Below are 17,484 nucleotides of genomic sequence, written 5' to 3'. Positions count from 1 at the left end.
AAAAGAAGTGACTCATATTGAAAGCAACAGTTTGACATTGCTGACTCTGAAGGTTCTAATAACTCTTTCAAAAATTAAATACAGATTAATTTTGTTTTAACATGTCTACCTTTAAAAAACCAAATGGGGGCCAGCGATGAGGCATAGGCTATTACGCCACTGCCTGCATCCCACAAGGGTGCCAGTTGGAGTCCTGGCTGCTCCACTTCAGTCCAGCACTCTGCTAATGGCCTAGGAAAGCAACAGAAGATGGCCCAAGTGCTTGGCTCCCTGCCAGCCTGGTAGGAGACCCAGATGAAGCTACTGGCTTCATGTCCTTTGCTGCCCACCAGCCCTCTGGGTATTTATGAGTTTCATATGAAGTACTGTGCCCCTTCCCTTCCTTGCCCCACCCTGCCCGAGCTTCCGGAAGGTCCTCACAGTTTGCATATCGCTCAGGCCACCCCCCAACCCCCACCTAGGTTTTATAATGTATATTACATATATATTTTTGTTTATTTTTTAAATTCAGCTGTGATGGGTTGTCATAAATGCGGCTCTGGGCTAGGGCACTGGTCCTCAAGGCCCAGCTCCTGCTCAAAAACAGAATTAAAGTTATGTTTGTGGGTCCGCCACAAAAAAAAAAAAGGAGGAAGACATGGAGGAAGCTCTTGGCTTCAGCCTGGCCTGGCCCTGGCTTTTGCAGCCATTTCGGGAGTGAACCAGCAGATGGAAAAGCTCTCGCACTCTCTCTGTCTCTGTAAACTCTGTCTTTCAAATAAAGTAAGTAAATATTTAAAAGAAAAAAATTCTGGAAACTCAGTATTTCAAGTAAATAGGTCATATAGATATTTCTTCCTTTATAGAAGCCTTCACTTCAGTGAAGTCTAAGTCAGGGATTGGCAGGCTATTGCCAAATTTCATTCTCCTGGATAGATTTCACCCTCCTGTTTTCAGCCCAAAAGTTAAGGATAGTTCCTGTATTTGTAAAGGTCTGTAACATTTTAAAAACCTGTGCAATAGAGAATCTGTTGCCTTGCAAAGCCTAACATATTTACTAGTTGGCCCTTTATGGATAGTTACCCAAAACTTGCTTCAAGTAACCAGTTTTCTTCAATAGATTTTTTTATTTATCTTTTAAAGATGTATTTATGTATTTATTTGGAATATAGAAATACAGGAAGACCATCCGTTGGTCCATTCCCAAATGGCCACAACAGCTGTGGCTGGGCCAGGCTGAAGCCAAGAGCTTCCTCCATGTCTCCCACATGGGTGCAGGCAACCAAGGACTTGGGCATCCTCTGCTGCTTTCACAGGTCATAAGCAGGGAGCTGTATCAAAAGTGGAGCAGCCAGGAATTGAACCAGTGCCCACATGGGATGCCAGCACTACAGGCGGTGGCTTAACCTTCTACACCACAGCACCAGCCCCTCACTAGGATTTAAAATACAAAATTTTTAAAGGTTTGGTAATGTTTTTTAGGGAAAATACAAAATTTTTAAAGGTTTGGTAATGTTTTTTAGGGACACGTGTTTATGGTTGGAGGCAGGAGGATGTGGTCAGAAGAATGTTAGTAATTATGATTCATTTATTTGATCGTGTTGCTCAGCTTTTACTTGTGAAGTCAGGTTTCATGAGCATTTGGCTGTTCTGCGTTTTGTTTTGCTTTGCTTTCCTACATACCCAGTCAGATCTTAGGTACTCATGTATCTATACAAAATTCTGTTCCCATAAACTTTTCTTTGGTTTCTGCCTCTTCAGGTAGTAACTTTGCAGACCTCACTACTTAAGTTTGAGCCTCCTGACCATGTTCGTTTGGCAATGCTGGATTTTCTGTCTACTCTGGGCAAGTTTTTTATACCTCAAGCTATCCAGGTAATACTCTCTTAATTCTTGTTGTGCTTGTGTTCATTGAAAACAGAATCTCTGTAAGAATGTGACTGAGGGATTTTTAGGTCTTTGACTTCTAAAATTCTGCAGATTACTAACAGTGAAAGTTGGGGGAAAATGTTTTCTAATGAGAAGGTGACTCAAAATAGAACTTGTTTTCCTTCAGAAAATTGTATGTTGACATACAAATAATTGATCGGATTAGTTACTGTTTGAGACAAGACATTCATTCATAGGCCGGCGCCGCAGCTCACTTGGCTAATCCTCCGCCTGCAGTGCTGGCACCCCAGGTTCTAGTTCCGGTCAGGGCGCCAGATTCTGTCCCGGTTGCCCCTCTTCCATTCCTGCTCTCTGCTGTGGCCCAGGAGGGCAGTGGAGGATGGCCCAAGTCCTTGGGCCCTGCACCTGCATGGGAGACCAGGAGGAAGCACCTGGCTTCTGGCTTTGGATTGGCGCAGCGCGCCGGCCGTAGTGGCCATTTGGGGGTGAACCAACGGAAGGAAGACCTTTCTGTCTCTCTCACTGTCTAACTCTGCCTGTCAAAAAAAAAAAAAAAAAAGACATTCATTCATATTCCCGCTGAGCTCTGGCATATAAAGTTCCATTGGCCAGAGAACATTACTTATGTCTTCTGAGGAACAGTGTGTAACAAGGAAATCAGTAATTCCTTGAAGTTACTCTCTTGGCTTTATCTCCATGAAAAGGAGTTTGTAAAGAGACACTATTTAAAAAATGATGCAAAGTATATATTGCCCACAAGGGATATTTCAAGGGATATTTTTTGAATTGTACTGTAAATGGCCTGGCTATATGTGTCTGTTGACTTTCAAGACCTCACAGCAGAGATCCTCCTAAATTGAGAGTTTTGCCTTCCTTTTTACTATAGTCAAAGTCCAACAATTCTAGATAATTGACTTTTTTTTACTCTCAAGGGAGAGAATGTGAAAAGAACTCACTGATGAGAATTTTCTCATGTAATAGAACGAAACATAATGGAAGACAGTACATGTGATTAAAATCTTTAAATCTAAAAACATAACTGATCAATTCTAAAGTTTTTTAAAATTTCATAAATAAATTACACATAAGGTAATGTTTAACAAGATAAGTGTAGATGTTGATAGCTTCTCTTCAGGTCTCTTCACAAAAGTACCCAGAGATACTTGGGTTTGATGTATCCTCTTTTAAACCAAAAAATAAGCTTATTCTGAAATGCTAATTAATTTGTACCTATCTGGCAACCCTGGCATGGGCCGAGACTATAGAATAAATGTTATACAAGTATTATCAGAAACTATAATGTTTTGGGGCAGGTGTCCAGTGCCATGGTTCAGATACCACTTGGGATGCCCACATCCTTTACAGGGTGCCTGGGTTTGAACTCACCCCTTGTGAGTCCACCTTCCTGCTAATGTGTGCCTTTGGAGGCTCAAGTACTTGAGTCCCTACCACCCTTGTGGGAGATCTAAATTGGGTTGTGACCTCTTTTCAGCTAGGCCTGGCAGTTGCAGGCATTTGGGGAGTGAACCAGTGGAGATGGAAGCTCTCTGTGTGTATATGTGTGTCTCTGAAATCTGCCTTTCAAATAAGTAGAAATAATAATTTAGATTCATGCTATAAAAGTTAGTGTCATGCTGCACTTAACTAGGTACCTCAGAGTCTATAAATATTAAAAAATAAAAATAAAAAACTGATGTCTTCTACATTCCCATGGGTGAGGTCAGGACCTAAAGAAATTTTGGGGACTCACCAGCATATAAGAGGCATAATTTAAAGCTTTGTGATTAGTGCATTTACCCATCAAAGAAAATTTGAATGGCTATATATATGTATATATATAGCATATTTCTGATGGTGGCAGTATATAAGGGTAATATCTGTACCATATTTAATGGTGGCGAGTGCTGTGGAGAAAAAACAGGGAAGGGAGGGATGAAGAATATGTATGTGGGGTAGTCTGGGACATCACTAAGGTGACGTGTAAGTAAGGGAAGCAAGCCATGTGGCTGACTGGGGGCTCTTCCACACACAGGACACAGCGTGTGCAAATCCTGTGGGACAGGAGCATGCCTGGTAGATTCAGAGGAGCCAGTAGAAGAAGCCTGCACAGACGTCATGGGGCCGGGCAAGCCGTGGTATGGAGTTAGGAGTGACATGACGCTCTAATATGTGTTCACAGGGACAAGACCATGAAAACCTGACAACACTGAGCATACTGAATGTATTCCACTCAGAGTCCTCTAATAAGGTTTCATTCTTCTTAGGACAAAATTCTGCCAAACCTGTCTTGCATCTTTGCCTTACTGCTCTCTGAAAGGAACTGGCTGATAGAACAGCATGCCTTGGAGGCATTCACTCTGTTTGCTGAGGTAATTATAAAAACTGATTTATCACAGTGACCTCCAAAAAGCATTTTAGCACTTACTGAACTGCTGCTTCTGTATTTTTAATTGTAAAATATTCTGCTGAAGGGGACATTACTGGTTTATTTATTTTTTTTAACAATATTTCGAAATGAGGCCCAGAGAACTGAAACTACAAGAGATATTCAAGGCAGGCAGTCTTCCAGATAGTAGTTTTGGGTTGAGTGATAATACATTTCATTATCAACCTAAACCTGTTAGTTCAGTTCTTTAGAGAAAGCAGCTCCTGCCACAGGTTGCTGCTTTACTCTGACCTCTTGCTGTGTACTCATAAGGAGCGCAGAGGCAATGGTGTGACTGAACAGCAGTAAAGCTTGCAATTCTAAACTTGTACAGGTTAATGTGTTTCCCTGTGCACCCTACAAGAACTGAACATACCACCTGTGAGTATCCTCTGGCACTACTTTGTATTAAAGTGGATTTTTAATTAAGGCAGTTCTTAAAAGTCATGTATTTGTCTTTGCAAGTTGCTCAAAGTTATGAAAATTGGTCTTGTTTACCCATTTTTTAATAGGGAACAAATCATGAAGACATAGTTCCACAGTGTATCAGTTCTGAAGAAACTAAGAACAAAGTCGTTTGCTTTCTGGAGAAGGTACTGAACTTATATAGCTATTTTATTCTTGATCATATTCTGTCCTCCTCTTATCCCCGGGGCTCAGCACAGAGCTGACATAGATTATTAAGCAACTGAGACCTTATGAAGGACTTAAAGTTCATGAAAAAATGGAATTAAAATAGGCTTATTATTGTGCAAAAATTTTTATGTCCATTCAGTTTTTTCATAATACACATTTTCCAAGAATATTTGGGAGACATCTTGTATGCATGGATTTCAGAATATTTTGCACCATAGTAAACTTAACTTTTTTTTTTTTTTTTAAGATTTTTATTTATTTATTTGAGAGGTAGAGTTATAGACAGTGAGAGGGAGAGAGAGAGAAAGGTCCCATCCACTGGCTCACTCCCCAGTGGCCTTAACGGCCGGAGCTGAGCTGATCCGAAGCCAGGAGCTTCTTCCAGGTCTCCCACACGCTGCAGGGGCCCAAGTACTTGGACCACCTTCTACTGGTTTCCCATAGCAGAGAGCTGGATTAAAGAGGAGCAGTGGGGACTTGAACCACAGCCCATAGAGGTTGCTGGTGGTGGCAGCTTTACCCACTTTGCCACAGTGCCAGCCCCTGTAAGCCAGATGTTAAGTACTTGTGTTGCCAGTTTCTTTGCCTATAGTAAGTCAGCCGACTCACTGTTTTCCTAGAAAGAATGGCTTTTTTTGGGGGGGAAGAAGAGCTTTGTAGAGTGACTCTATGTGGTTTGCACTAAAAGGAAGCACTGATGGAGGAGTCCAGCTACCCAATGTTGCCTTCTTGTATGGTTTAGTGCTCAGTCCTTACACACGAATTATTTGGCTTTCTCATTTTCTGAATATTGTACCATTTGATATCTGGTAGACTGTGCGTACACACTGACGTTTACTTGGTGTTTCATGGTTTCTGGCAGACTGGGTTTATAGATGAAACTGAAGTTGCCAAAGTGGAACGTGTGAAACAGGAGAAAGTTCTCTTCTGGGAACTCTTTGCTAAAGTGACCACAGAAGAATCAAAGTGGTCACCTTCACAGGTACTGGCTTCTGAGTGTGGGTCCAACTTTGTTAAAGAAAATCCTGCGCCCTTTTTACTTACTGAGAAACCGGCTGGCTCTTGGCCTGGTGTTGAATTTCAAGTCAAAGAGATCTAGACATGTAAAATTCTCCTGTCTTACGTTAGTTGTTCTTTTAAAAATTACATGTCTTCCTGGAAGGTGCATGTCAAATATGCTCTTTGAATAACAACTTTTAGTACTTTGTAGTGACCTTTGGGGAAGTTACACATTGGACCAACAGTGCTTGAAATGTAGCTCTTTCTGAACCACGAAAGATAATGAATTTACTTTCCTTCTAAAATGGGTAATTGAATTCCTTGCCTCATTCATCAAACCAGCCCCCTGATAATTTCTAGCAATGTCTAAATATCATATATGCCTATTAAAAGGCAGAAATTCTCTAAGGATATTCAAAATTGTTTCAAGCACTAGGAGTGTGTATCTGGAATGTAAATCCATAACAACAGAGTACTGTGGTTTTAAAAGACATGTAACTTTTATGCCTGAAATCTCAAATTCACTGTACCAGATAAATAAGCCCTCGTGAATGTATTTTTTGTGACCTGCCTTGCCTTGGAAGACTGATTTTGAAAGATACCTTGGCTGCAGACCTTGCTCCCCATGGCTGTGCCGTGACATTTGAGAGCCTGACGTTTTCTTGATCTGGCTCCAAATGCATCTGAAAGACTGTAGCTCTCATCAGTTACAAATTTAGCATTAACATGAATATGGAAGCATTTAGAATATTTGTACTTGAGGCTTTACTTGTAAGGACAGGGTGTGAGCTGTCTGATGAACCCTCATTAGAAGTCACTGGGCTAGGCAGCATTTCTCATTGAGTGGACACTGTTGTGTGCCAGTCACAAACTAAAGCCACTGGTAAAAGCACCTTGAATCACTGTGACAAACCAAAAGTGCCTTCTGGATAACTGTAATGGAGGGAGGGGTACCTTTCCATCCTTGGGATCCAATGGCTAGAATAAAATTTGCATATAAATGTAGTTTTAAAATCTGTTGGATCAAGCAAGCTGTATTCCAGTCTAAAAGGTACTTTATTTTTAGAATGGGTATTACGCCATAACTTAGGTTTTCCTCATTTTCCAGCCTTATGCAAAGAGAGCCCATCCAGAGCTCCTCTTGGAAGAAGAGTACAGGTCAGCACTGCTAGCAGCAGCAGGGGCCGTGGAGGCAACGGAGTCATTACTGCAAAAGGCTCCTGCCCCACCCTGGCTCCTAATGGAAGTGGAGGCGCTCCAGGAACGGATCGAGAAGCTAAAACGCATGCTCTAGGCTACGACTTCAGGGCCTGGATCACAGTATCCCTGCTCAGAACTGGTTTGATGCGTTGTCACTGTACAGAACACTTCTACATTTTGTAAATGAAAATCATAATGTAATTATGTCTATACATTTTCTAGCACATAAAACAGCTTCTATAAAGTTGAATCTAGTGAAAATAGTCTTTATTTGACATTTAGAGAACAGGATTGTGGGGGTATTTCTCAGTAAGAGCTTTGGTACAACATCATACATGTGGAACAGTTCCTGCCCAGGTACCTCCTCACAGGACCATTCACTCAGTACAACTGTAAACAAATAAATAAGCTGCCTAAGGAGACCTTAGCAATTTAAAATCATTTATATAATTTATAGCTAAAATTTATTCAGCAAGTTGTATTTCATAATAGAGCTTCTCTTCTGATAAAGAAATGGCACAGAGTTAAGCTAATCAGCTTGAATTTTTGTATTTATTGTCTTTACTTCCAGGATTGTCCTGGAAAAAAAACTATATTCCACATTTCCTTGGCTATTTGTGTCAAATGCACACAGGTTTTTCTCCCCAGAAGCAGCTCTGTGAGCCTCTTCCACCCAGAGCTTTTAGAAGTGAGCCCTTTCCACACTTCACTTGGCACAGACCGGACAAAAAGAGCTCGTGGGATGGGCAGAACCGGCTGCTGCTGGGTTTTACTGTCCACATGGCCTGCTGTTGAGGTATTGATTTGACTTTTTTGGGGGAAAACATCCTTTTTGCTAGGGTTTAACTCATACCCATTGTCACCAGTTATTATCTTCCCAGTTCAGCTCCCCTTCGTCTCCCCAGCCTTCAGCCTCCCCCTGCAACAAAAGAAACACACCAAAAGCAACCTACTGGAACAAACCATACCACATCTGAGAAGTTGAGAATTTAGAATTGACCTAACGCTTGTCTTTTAATGCCAGAATACACTGGCTCATGTTAAGTAAGAGAAAGCTGTAACTGAGAGCAGAAAAGAACAAACACTGTTCTGGTCCCAACGTTACAGAACCAAAGATACATTTTAAGAACCACATAATCCAGTAAAGTCAGCACTGATGACATGGAAGGGACCATTAACACTTAACCCATAGGTTGCTACATTTTTCTAGGGAAGGAAAGACCATTCTTGGATGTGGTTTTGTGAATTCTATGCCAGATTTGATCATTTTAACGGATGGTGCACATTCATCTTCACCGGGCCGACAGCACGTGTGTTACAGTGGTACCTACAAGGGAAATCCTTAAACTAACAGCACAATTTAATTGTAAAAAGCACTAACTAGGGGCAGGTGTTTAGCCCAGTGGTTAAGAGTGTGGATAAGATGCCTGCATCCCACATTGGAGCACCTGGGTTCAGCACTTAGATTGTGGCTTCACGGGAGGCAGTGTTGACATGATGGCTCAAAAAGCTGGGTTCCTGTCACCCACATGGGAACCCTGGCTCTCAGCCTTGGCCAGAGCCATTGTGGGCAGGTATCTGGGGAGTGAGCAGATGGATCGACAACAACAAAGCAGGCACTTACCTCAGTCATCTCTGCTGCAGCAAATTTGGAAGAAAACTGCATCACTGGGGAGACATCGCCCTTGCCGGGGACCATCGTGTCTGTCCTCAGTTCCGGTAAAATAAGAAAAGCAGCGGAAGGCTTAATTTCAGGGATCATATCAGCGAACCAGTCCAACTCAGGATCTTGTACTGGCTTCTTTTTCACCTGAATGGTAAATTCCTCTCCTAAACCAAGTTCTGATGGGACCTTAAGTGGCCTTTCTTGTGACAACACTTGTGGTAGCCTGATGTGGTCTGGGTCGCCCCCACTTGGTACAAGACCGGTCTTTTGTGGTGGACTTGATTTCGAAGGCTTAGACTCTTCAGTGAGTGAAAGCAGAGCAGGAACAGGCTCCTGCCCCCGTGAGGTAACAGGTCTCGGAGCAGAGATCCCAGTGCCTGGGTTTACCTCAGCATCCACACTGCTGGGCTCACAGTCACCCCAAGACGACTCCGCATCCATGCCAGTGCCCCTGGACTCGGCGGCATCACGTGCTTCTCTCGGCCAAATCTGAATGCTGACGGTTTGGTGCTCAGACTCCTCAGGCTCACTCCAGTCAGGCCACTCCTCTGACTTTTTAGAATCTGATGGGAAATTTTCACTGTCCCCTGAAGTATTTTTAACATCTGAGACTCCGTTCATAGAAAACTGATTGCCTGTGGGTTATATGCAAGAATTAGTCTCCTATTTAGGGGAAAGTTAGCATTAAGGGAACATGGAGGTTTACTATTAATGTACACTAAAAAAAGATCCTGGCGGAGCGTAACATCTAAGACGTGAGTTAAGTTATCCAGATGCTTCCTGGTGGCACTGAATGAACGAGAAGGTTACCTCACTGGAAGCACACACCAAGTACCAACTGGGGCATCAATTCTTTACTAAATACCCAGACACACTGTTCATTGGTAAAATTGTCCATAAATACAGAAATGCCCTAAGCCTCAAAATGTTAACTGCATGTACTCGGAAAAAATGTGTGCTCAAATTTCCTTAACCCAGCTTATCCCTGTGTGTTTGTGTTTTTTTTAAAGATTGATTATTTGAAAAGTAGAGAGAGACACAGTGAACCAACTTTGGTTCACTCCCCAAATGGCCACAATAGCCAGGGCTGGGCTATGCTGAAGCCAGGAGCCGCTTCTGGGTCTCCCACATGGGTGCAGGGGCCGAAGCACTTGAGCCATCCTCCACTGCCTTCCCAGGCCATAGCAGGGAGCTGTTATCCTTGTTTTAAACAGACTTCCCTAAGTATGGTTCAGGTGTTAAGAAATCTTAGGCCAAGATTTTCTTAAACATTTAAACACAGGACTCCTTCCCATGACATGCCCAGGAACTTTTTTTTTTATTTTGAAAGAGTTAAACACAGAGGAAGGAGAGGCAGAGAGAGAAAGAGAGGTCTTCTGTCCGCTAGTTCACTCCCCAGTTGGCTGCAATGGCCGGAGAGCGTCGGTCTGAAGCCATGGAGCTTCTTCTGGGTCTTCACGTGGGTGCAGGGGCCCAAGCACTTGGGCAATCCTCTACTGCCTTCCCAGGCCATAGCAGAGAGCTGGATTGGAAGTGGAACAGCTAGGTCTTGAACTGGCACCCATATGGGATGCTGGTGCTTCAGGCCAGGGCGTTAACCCACAGCGCTGGCCCCAACCTTTTTTTTTTTAACTGATTTTTATTTGAAAGGGAGAGACAGAGATGGAGATCTTCCATCCACTGGTTCTTTCCTCAGATGATGGGGACTGGGTCGCAGGAACCTGGTCCTCCATCCAGGTCTGCCACGAGGGTAACAGGGGCGCAAGCACTTGGGCCATCTTCTGCCTTCCCAGGCACATTACCACAGGGACCTGGATTGGAACTAGAGCGGTTGGGACTCCAATCAGTCCTCATGGAGGATGCCAGCATCAATGGCAGCAGCTTAACCCACTATGTTACATTAGTCCCTATTAACAACTTTCATAACTACTGTTCTTGGCTAAAGATGCTATACTAAGTCTCCAAAAGCCCAAAGTAAAGTTTCTGCTCAAAAACAAAAACAAAAAGCAAGCAAGCAATAACCTGCTCTCACCAGGCAGAGGTAGGTAGAAACAAGGTAGAAACAAAGTAGTCCAGGGAAGCAAGATGAGACCAAGCTGGGTCCTATTAGGAAACACTCATCCAAGCCATGGGAAAGCTGTATAGACTTAGTAGTTCTACCTGTCTGCAGGACTCTTGCTGTGTGTGCTGTTGGCTGTTGTGGGCACACTGCCGGTAGGAAACATTTAGGGGAGACGCTAGCGGAGGGTTTCTCCAAGATTGGCAAGATCTGACTGCTGGCTGCAGATGACGTATTTGGGAGAATTTGAAGGTAAATAAAAAGTTAAAAAAGTGAAAAGGCTAATAAATGGCTTCTTGATCTGTCACTTTTGGTGAGCAATGGTTAAAGGAAGTGGATATTTAACACTCATGAAAGCTCTAGGGGGAGAACATCTCAAATATTTGAAGACACAAACCTTTTATGGAATGAATTACCTGTACCTAGAGGTGTTTAAGAATAGACTGTATCCACTCCACTTGGTCATAGAAAGGATCAAGCATGTATGCATATATAACCTTTAAGACATTTAATTAAAAATTACAGCCTTTAGTGTGGTAGTGACTTAAAACTGATTCTATTTTCCATCTAGGAATAAACTCTAAGAATACAAGCACAACAGTAAATATATACTTTTTAAGATGGCTAAAATGTCAAATTTTATGCTATGGATATTTAACCCCCAGTTAAAATATTATTTAAAGAAAATGTGTCTTTAACAGTTTTATTCAGAAAGGTTGACACTACAGATTGGGCATTGTTAAACAATTTCAGAGGATGACAAGTATCTCCTCTGCTTTAAGGTGCCCATGAAGGAGTGCCCCTGGGAAGCCAGCTCTAGCAGGCTGCCAGCTCTCGGCACTGCACCCTCCTCCCTCACCCCCAGCCCTCCAAGGCTGGTCTCTTCACCCTCCAGCCTTCTGCTTATCTGTACCACTACCCTTGCTAAAGAGAGTTCTATGTTTTTCTTACCCAGGGCCCTCTCTAAACTGCGTTCCCCAACTCATTTCAAGCAGACTTACTTTATATTAGCCCTTATTTTTAAGTCTGACCATACAGGTGAATTACAAAAGACTGGAAAAATGTAGGATCACCTCCATTATACTACCCTACTTCTTCAGAAAGGCTCCTATGGACTTAACCTTGAAAGGTAGGGTGCTGCCTGGGCTCTGCTAATCTTTCTACATGTAGAACCTCATTTGGGAAAGTCAGTGGAATTAGGCCTTCATATCACAAGAAAACTTAACCTGCTTCTGCTGTTCCAGTTTCTTACTAAGATCACAAAGTAATCAAGACAGATATAAGCAAATGTATACCTTAAGTATACAGAACGTCTACAACTAGGTAACGCAATAAACAGGGCCAGGAGTTTGGCAGTGTTTAAGGCCCTGCTTTGGATGCCTGCATCCTGTACAGAGGGCCTGGGTTTGAGTCCTGGCTCTTCCAATTCCAGCTTCCTGCTGATGCACATCCTGGGAGGCAGCAGGTGATGACGCAGTATTGACCCCTCCCACCCACACTACTGTACCACATCTACTGTAAACAAGAACTAATAAGAACTTCACCCTTTTGGAAGCTGACAGTCTCTACTAAAAATATATGTCTGTTCTAGAAAGTGCACTTCTGTTTGTTCAACAGCAGTGAGACCCAGAGCACACAAGGACGCATGTAAAGGGTATTTACTGCAGCACTGCTTGTAGTGATGAAAAACCCAGACATGGGCGTTACTTCTGCAAATAAGGAAATGAGTGAACTATAGTCAATAAAATACTAGTCAGCTACCTAACAGCTGGATTTTTTGTATTGATCTGGAAACAGTTACAGATCTAAGAAATAAGTTCTAGATTTTTCATGTTTTTTTCCTCAACATTACCAAAAATCCATAGATATGTATGTGTAAATATACATGTGAGCCTTAAAAAGATAGGAAGGAATTCCCACTAACCTATTAAAACTGGGTACCTTACCCCACACTTAAAGGAGTGAGGAAAGAGAAATTACGTTTCTCCTTATACTTCTCTCTAGCATTTGACTGAATATAACTCTCCTGGCATTACTTGTGTAATATTTAGAATCTAATGAACTAGCAGCATCACAGTCTTAGAATCTTCTTACCTTCTGGGGAAAGGTCAACAGTTTTAGTAAAACTTGGGGCAGTGCGTTTGAAGATCTTGGTTCTTTGTCCACCCACAACCACCTCTGGTCCAAGCAGAGAGACCAGCACTGCTAGGCTATGAAGGGTAATGGCCACGATGGAATCACTGGTGTCACGCAGGCCCAGTAATACCTAGGAGGGAACGAGGCAGTGAGTGCAGACAACCACATCACCTCTTTTCCCCTCCTCGTGTCAACAGGCAAGTGGGCGGCAATCACATTGTGCTCATCCAGATGAATTACATTTTCTTAGGTGCGTGTTCTAGGTCCGTGGTTCTCAAACTACGTCTACTAAAAGCCTAATCTTATCATGTACTCTTTAAAAATACAAAATGAAAATAGATATTAACCTAAGGTTACTCCATCAAATTGCTTATCTTTCCCTACTCGCCTCCTCGCAGAACCCTGATAAAGGCTCCTGGACTAGTGATGCTATGCAGGGCACTGAGGACTGACTGTCCTTGTCCCCTTCTCAGTGGGCTCACCTGCCACAAAGTGACGCAACTGTGATCTGACCCAGTAATGGAAAATGCAGTCTAGAGAAACTTGGGGCTCCATCGTTTGCTTAAAATGAGGACAGCTAACTTGGAAGTTAAGGGACAAGCATGTTTGGCTGTATGTATGTGAAAACAATAAAAATTGGTTTTTCAGTGCAGCAAAAGGAACGAAAACCCTAAGTCTGTGAGGCTTAGCTGCTGGTTTCCACGTGAAATGGTCTGAAATCCTTTTACTAGATTCTTTTTTGCTTTAGTGGGTCTAACGTGGTTTTCAGTTACTTGCAACGAAAAGCACCTCTTAACTATGATTATGATAATCGGGCGCACGTATCGGGAGATACAGAGGGAAGAGACTGTGAACATCTGCACCAGCCCGACGTGAGGCCAGGGGAGCTGCCTGCCTCACAGAAGTGTCGGCGTGAAAGGCATCAGAATACTGCTTCTGGTCCTATTTCTGGGAATTCTCCACATAGCCTGACCGACTGATCCTTTTATTTTCCTGGTTTAGTTTCTTCATTTACATATAATATCAACGGTTTTAACACAACTGTATTGTGGGAGTGGGGCTCAAAGTCAGCCCCCCTCGTGTAAACTCAGCACATGGTATACCTGGGCTGACTGACTCACTATAACCACAACGTGGCAGACATGACACTGCCAACTCCCAGCCTACTCTGGAAGCGGCTGCCTTTGCCCTTTTGTTAGCCCTGACAAGCCTGGGCAGAAGTCCACCTCCCTTGTTAGAGGCACAGAGCTCTGAGACCTGCGTCATGGAAAAGCACAGCCTTCCCAAAGTCTCCGCGGAGCCGAGGCCTTCAGCATCCCCAGGACAGGACGGAGCCGCTCCAGGGGCGCAGACGGAGGCCTCAGCTGCATCCTGAGGATCAGCACCCCCAAGCTGAACCCAGGCGATCCCAACAATCACGAGTCACCAGATGACGGCTGCTTTATAAAGCAAATACTGGGGTGATTTATTGCTCAGCAACACATACGGAAACATCTTTCCTTCCCACTTACTAGCTCCTGGTAAGCGGGCAGCATGTTCACAAATCTCATAGGCAAACAAGTAATTTGAAAGTCATCACGTGATTGGAATCGTTTTAATCTTTAAAAAATAAAAACAAACAAAACCTTGTCTTACGTTGAACAGCATCGCTCCAAAGGAAGCTTCCACACAGAACATGACCATCCGATGAGGTCACACTGGATCTAAGTGAACCCTAAATTCTATGACTGCTATCCTTTCAAGACCACGTAAAGACACAGAGACACAATTAAAGGCAAAGACAAATGACGCAGCTTCAGACCAAGAAACTCCACGGATTTCTGGGAGCTGCCAGAAGCTAAGAAGAAACAGATTCTCCCTGGAGCCTTGCTCTTGCTGACTTTCTGGTTCTAGACTTCAGGCTAAAGGGAAGCTAAGGTCCTCAACGTCAGGGCAGACTTAAGAAACTAACACAAACCTGGAGCCCCAGGGTCATCCGCCATCGATGATGCTGATCACTCATTCCTCTCCTATTTATCTTACAGTAATTTAATTATGGCCAATCTTGGTTTATGTTCACAAAGCATTCCAAAAATGACTTGTTTTTCCACAAAAGAATCAGCAAACATGAGCCAGCCAGCCCTGTGGCATAGCAGGTTGGGCGGCCACCTCTTGCAGCTGGCATCCCATATGAGCACGGCCCCACATCCATCCAAACTAGCTCCCTACTAATGTGTCTGGGAAAGCAGTGGAGGATAACCTAAATGTTTGGGCCCCTGCCACACATGTGGGGGACCCAGAGAGAGGGCCGGGCTCCTGGCTTCAACCTGGCCTAGTCCTGGCTGTTGTGGCCATTCAGGAAGTGAACCAGTAGATGGAGGAGAGATCTCTGAGAGACAAACAGCAAAACAAAACAAAACATCAGCAAATAGAAACACACTTTCTGCCAAGACCAAATATGTCAACTGATTTGCCTGTGAGAATGGGATGGAAGGGCGATTTGAAATCCAGCCCCTTATTCCAGGGGGCTTTTTTTTTTTTTTTTTTTTTTAAGATTTACTTATCTATTTGAAAAGTGGTGTTACAGAGAGGGAAAGGCAGAGGCATAGGAAGAGAGAGACGTCTTCCATCCACTGGTTCATTCCCCAACTGGCCACAACAGCCAGGGCTGAACTAGGCTGAAGTCAGAAACCAGGAGCCAGGAGTTTCATCCAGGTCTCCCAAGTGGATGCAGGGGCCCAAGCACTTGTGCCTTCTTCCCCTGCTTTCCCAGGCACATTATCAGGGAGCTGGTTCGGAAGTGCAGTGGCTAGGACTCGAATCCGTGCCCACATGCAGACAGCAGCTTAATCTGCTAAGCCACCGTGCTAGCCCCAATTCCAGAAGGCTTTCTAACTGTTATCTGAATACCGGAACCCTCCCCTTTTGTTCAGTCTCTAAATTGCCAAGCTCTGCCCCCTCTCCTCCCCTTCCTCTGGAGGCCCCTGGCTGACGTCTCTGACCTGTGGCAAGATGACCTTCTTCAGCTGCTCCTGAGTGAAGTGCTCCACGTAGGCCTCAATGTGAGACAGCAGCACCATCCGCACATGTTCCTCATGAACCTCGAACAACTGCAGAAGCACGGGGATCACCCGCGCCTGGAACAGGGCTGGTGAGAGCAAGCAAGGGGTTTCTCCCTGCGCATTATCTACCCCAGAGAATCAGAAAGGGGTGAGGACGAAAACGCAGATTGTCACTTCACTGAAAACAGTACTAGCACAATTCATAACTGAGCCTCTAACTACACATATTCCAAATACCCTCTGAGTTCTTAGGCTCTACACCAGTTCTCTTTGTTGTTGCTGAACAAAATTGCTCAAGGCATAATGATCGTAAGTACATTCTACTCTGTAAAAATGTTTTTCAAATACTCAAGATTGCATGTTAATAGAATCCTGAACATGTTGACATTGTTGTTGCCATTTTATTTGCAAAATCAAGAGGTGCTACAATGGTATTGATGCTGAGTATTTTCTTCCTAGTGCTTAACAAACAGAGGTATGTGTGTATGAGATTCATTTGGGGGCTTTAAAAATATACATAGTCACATTTTCCAGACAGTGGGGACATGTTTGGAGAAATGTGTTAGGTGATTCATGGTTGTGCAAGCATCACTGAGTTCTTGTACAAACAAAATGGCTGTGGTGTTGCGATATGATATAACCTTATGGGACCATTGTTACACTATGAGGTCTGTCATTGACAGAAATGCTATGTGGTACATGAATGTATATACCTGTGTCCTGAGTGTCCCAGGACCAGTGGATCAGGTATACAGACAAATTTTTAAACAGCAGCCTAAGTAACTCAGAGGTATACCACTACCTAAGCTCTACAGAATATGAAGATGAAGAGCTTTTTAAAAAAACTCATGGCTAAAGGCTAAAAAATTCATGACATCAAAGTAGAAATACAAACATGTTTCAAAACATTTGTAGATAAATGCAATGAAAAGGTAAGTTTATTTTGATGCAAAAAATTTTGAAATCCACACGTAGTTTTTTTATAATACATTTTCCATAAATATTTTGTAGACTCCTCATATGCATGGATTTCCAAAGGCTTGTGTAACACAATAAACTTATCTTTTAATTCCATTTGTCCACAAGCTTTCTGAAGTACCTCCTATAAGAAAATTCCAAATTGTAATACAATGACCTCTAACACTGCTTTCTGGATTGAGATTGTGAAAGGACAATCCTATCTCAAAATTCTGTAGAATAATATTAATGCTCCACTCTCTAACTTGCTGTGTTATCAGCTAGAGTTCTATAAAGTTTCAAATAACCTCATTTCAGAAAAAACCTGAAGCACCAGCAAGTAAAACAATCTTAGTATTTCTCTCACGGAAAACAAAATAAATGGTAAGTCAGATGGCAGAAGTCTAAATGATTCACAGCAATTGTTTACCTCCTATTATTCATATTCAAATAATGTACACGTATATCCCATCCCCAACCCCCACACACAATCACA

The 17,484-nt window shown here is 43.1% G+C and overlaps 2 protein-coding genes across 9 annotated transcripts in view; one reads left to right on the top strand and one right to left on the bottom strand.

Moving 5' to 3' along the window:
- FIRRM (FIGNL1 interacting regulator of recombination and mitosis) overlaps positions 1-7,379 on the top strand; it is a 61,004-nt gene extending 53,625 nt beyond the window's left edge. For 2 of the 3 annotated variants that reach the window (XM_062192743.1, XM_062192744.1), the window contains 5 exons: positions 1,741-1,854; positions 4,134-4,238; positions 4,807-4,887; positions 5,793-5,912; positions 7,038-7,379. In XM_062192743.1, the coding sequence (XP_062048727.1) occupies positions 1,741-1,854; positions 4,134-4,238; positions 4,807-4,887; positions 5,793-5,912; positions 7,038-7,223 (606 nt within the window). In that variant the 3' untranslated portion in view covers positions 7,224-7,379. Of the gene's footprint in view, positions 1-1,740; positions 1,855-3,901; positions 4,005-4,133; positions 4,239-4,806; positions 4,888-5,792; positions 5,913-7,037 lie in introns of those variants that run through there. The other variant, XR_009865971.1, reaches the window with a different exon arrangement.
- Positions 1-17,484, bottom strand: part of SCYL3 (SCY1 like pseudokinase 3) — an 84,592-nt gene that overhangs the window by 37,435 nt on the left and 29,673 nt on the right. For 4 of the 6 annotated variants that reach the window (XM_062192745.1, XM_062192746.1, XM_062192748.1 and 1 more), the window contains exons 10-13: positions 15,972-16,156; positions 12,949-13,120; positions 8,754-9,430; positions 7,380-8,048 (exon numbers count right to left, since the gene is read on the bottom strand). In XM_062192745.1, coding sequence (XP_062048729.1) covers positions 7,989-8,048; positions 8,754-9,430; positions 12,949-13,120; positions 15,972-16,156 — 1,094 coding nt within the window. In that variant the 3' untranslated portion in view covers positions 7,380-7,988. Of the gene's footprint in view, positions 1-7,379; positions 8,049-8,753; positions 9,431-12,948; positions 13,121-15,971; positions 16,157-17,484 lie in introns of those variants that run through there. The other 2 variants (XM_062192749.1, XM_062192750.1) reach the window with 2 other exon arrangements.

Source organism: Lepus europaeus, chromosome 5 (genome assembly GCF_033115175.1).
Source record: "Lepus europaeus isolate LE1 chromosome 5, mLepTim1.pri, whole genome shotgun sequence".
NCBI classification, from domain to species: Eukaryota; Metazoa; Chordata; class Mammalia; order Lagomorpha; family Leporidae; genus Lepus; species Lepus europaeus.
This window is presented reverse-complemented; position numbering and strand designations above follow the sequence as displayed.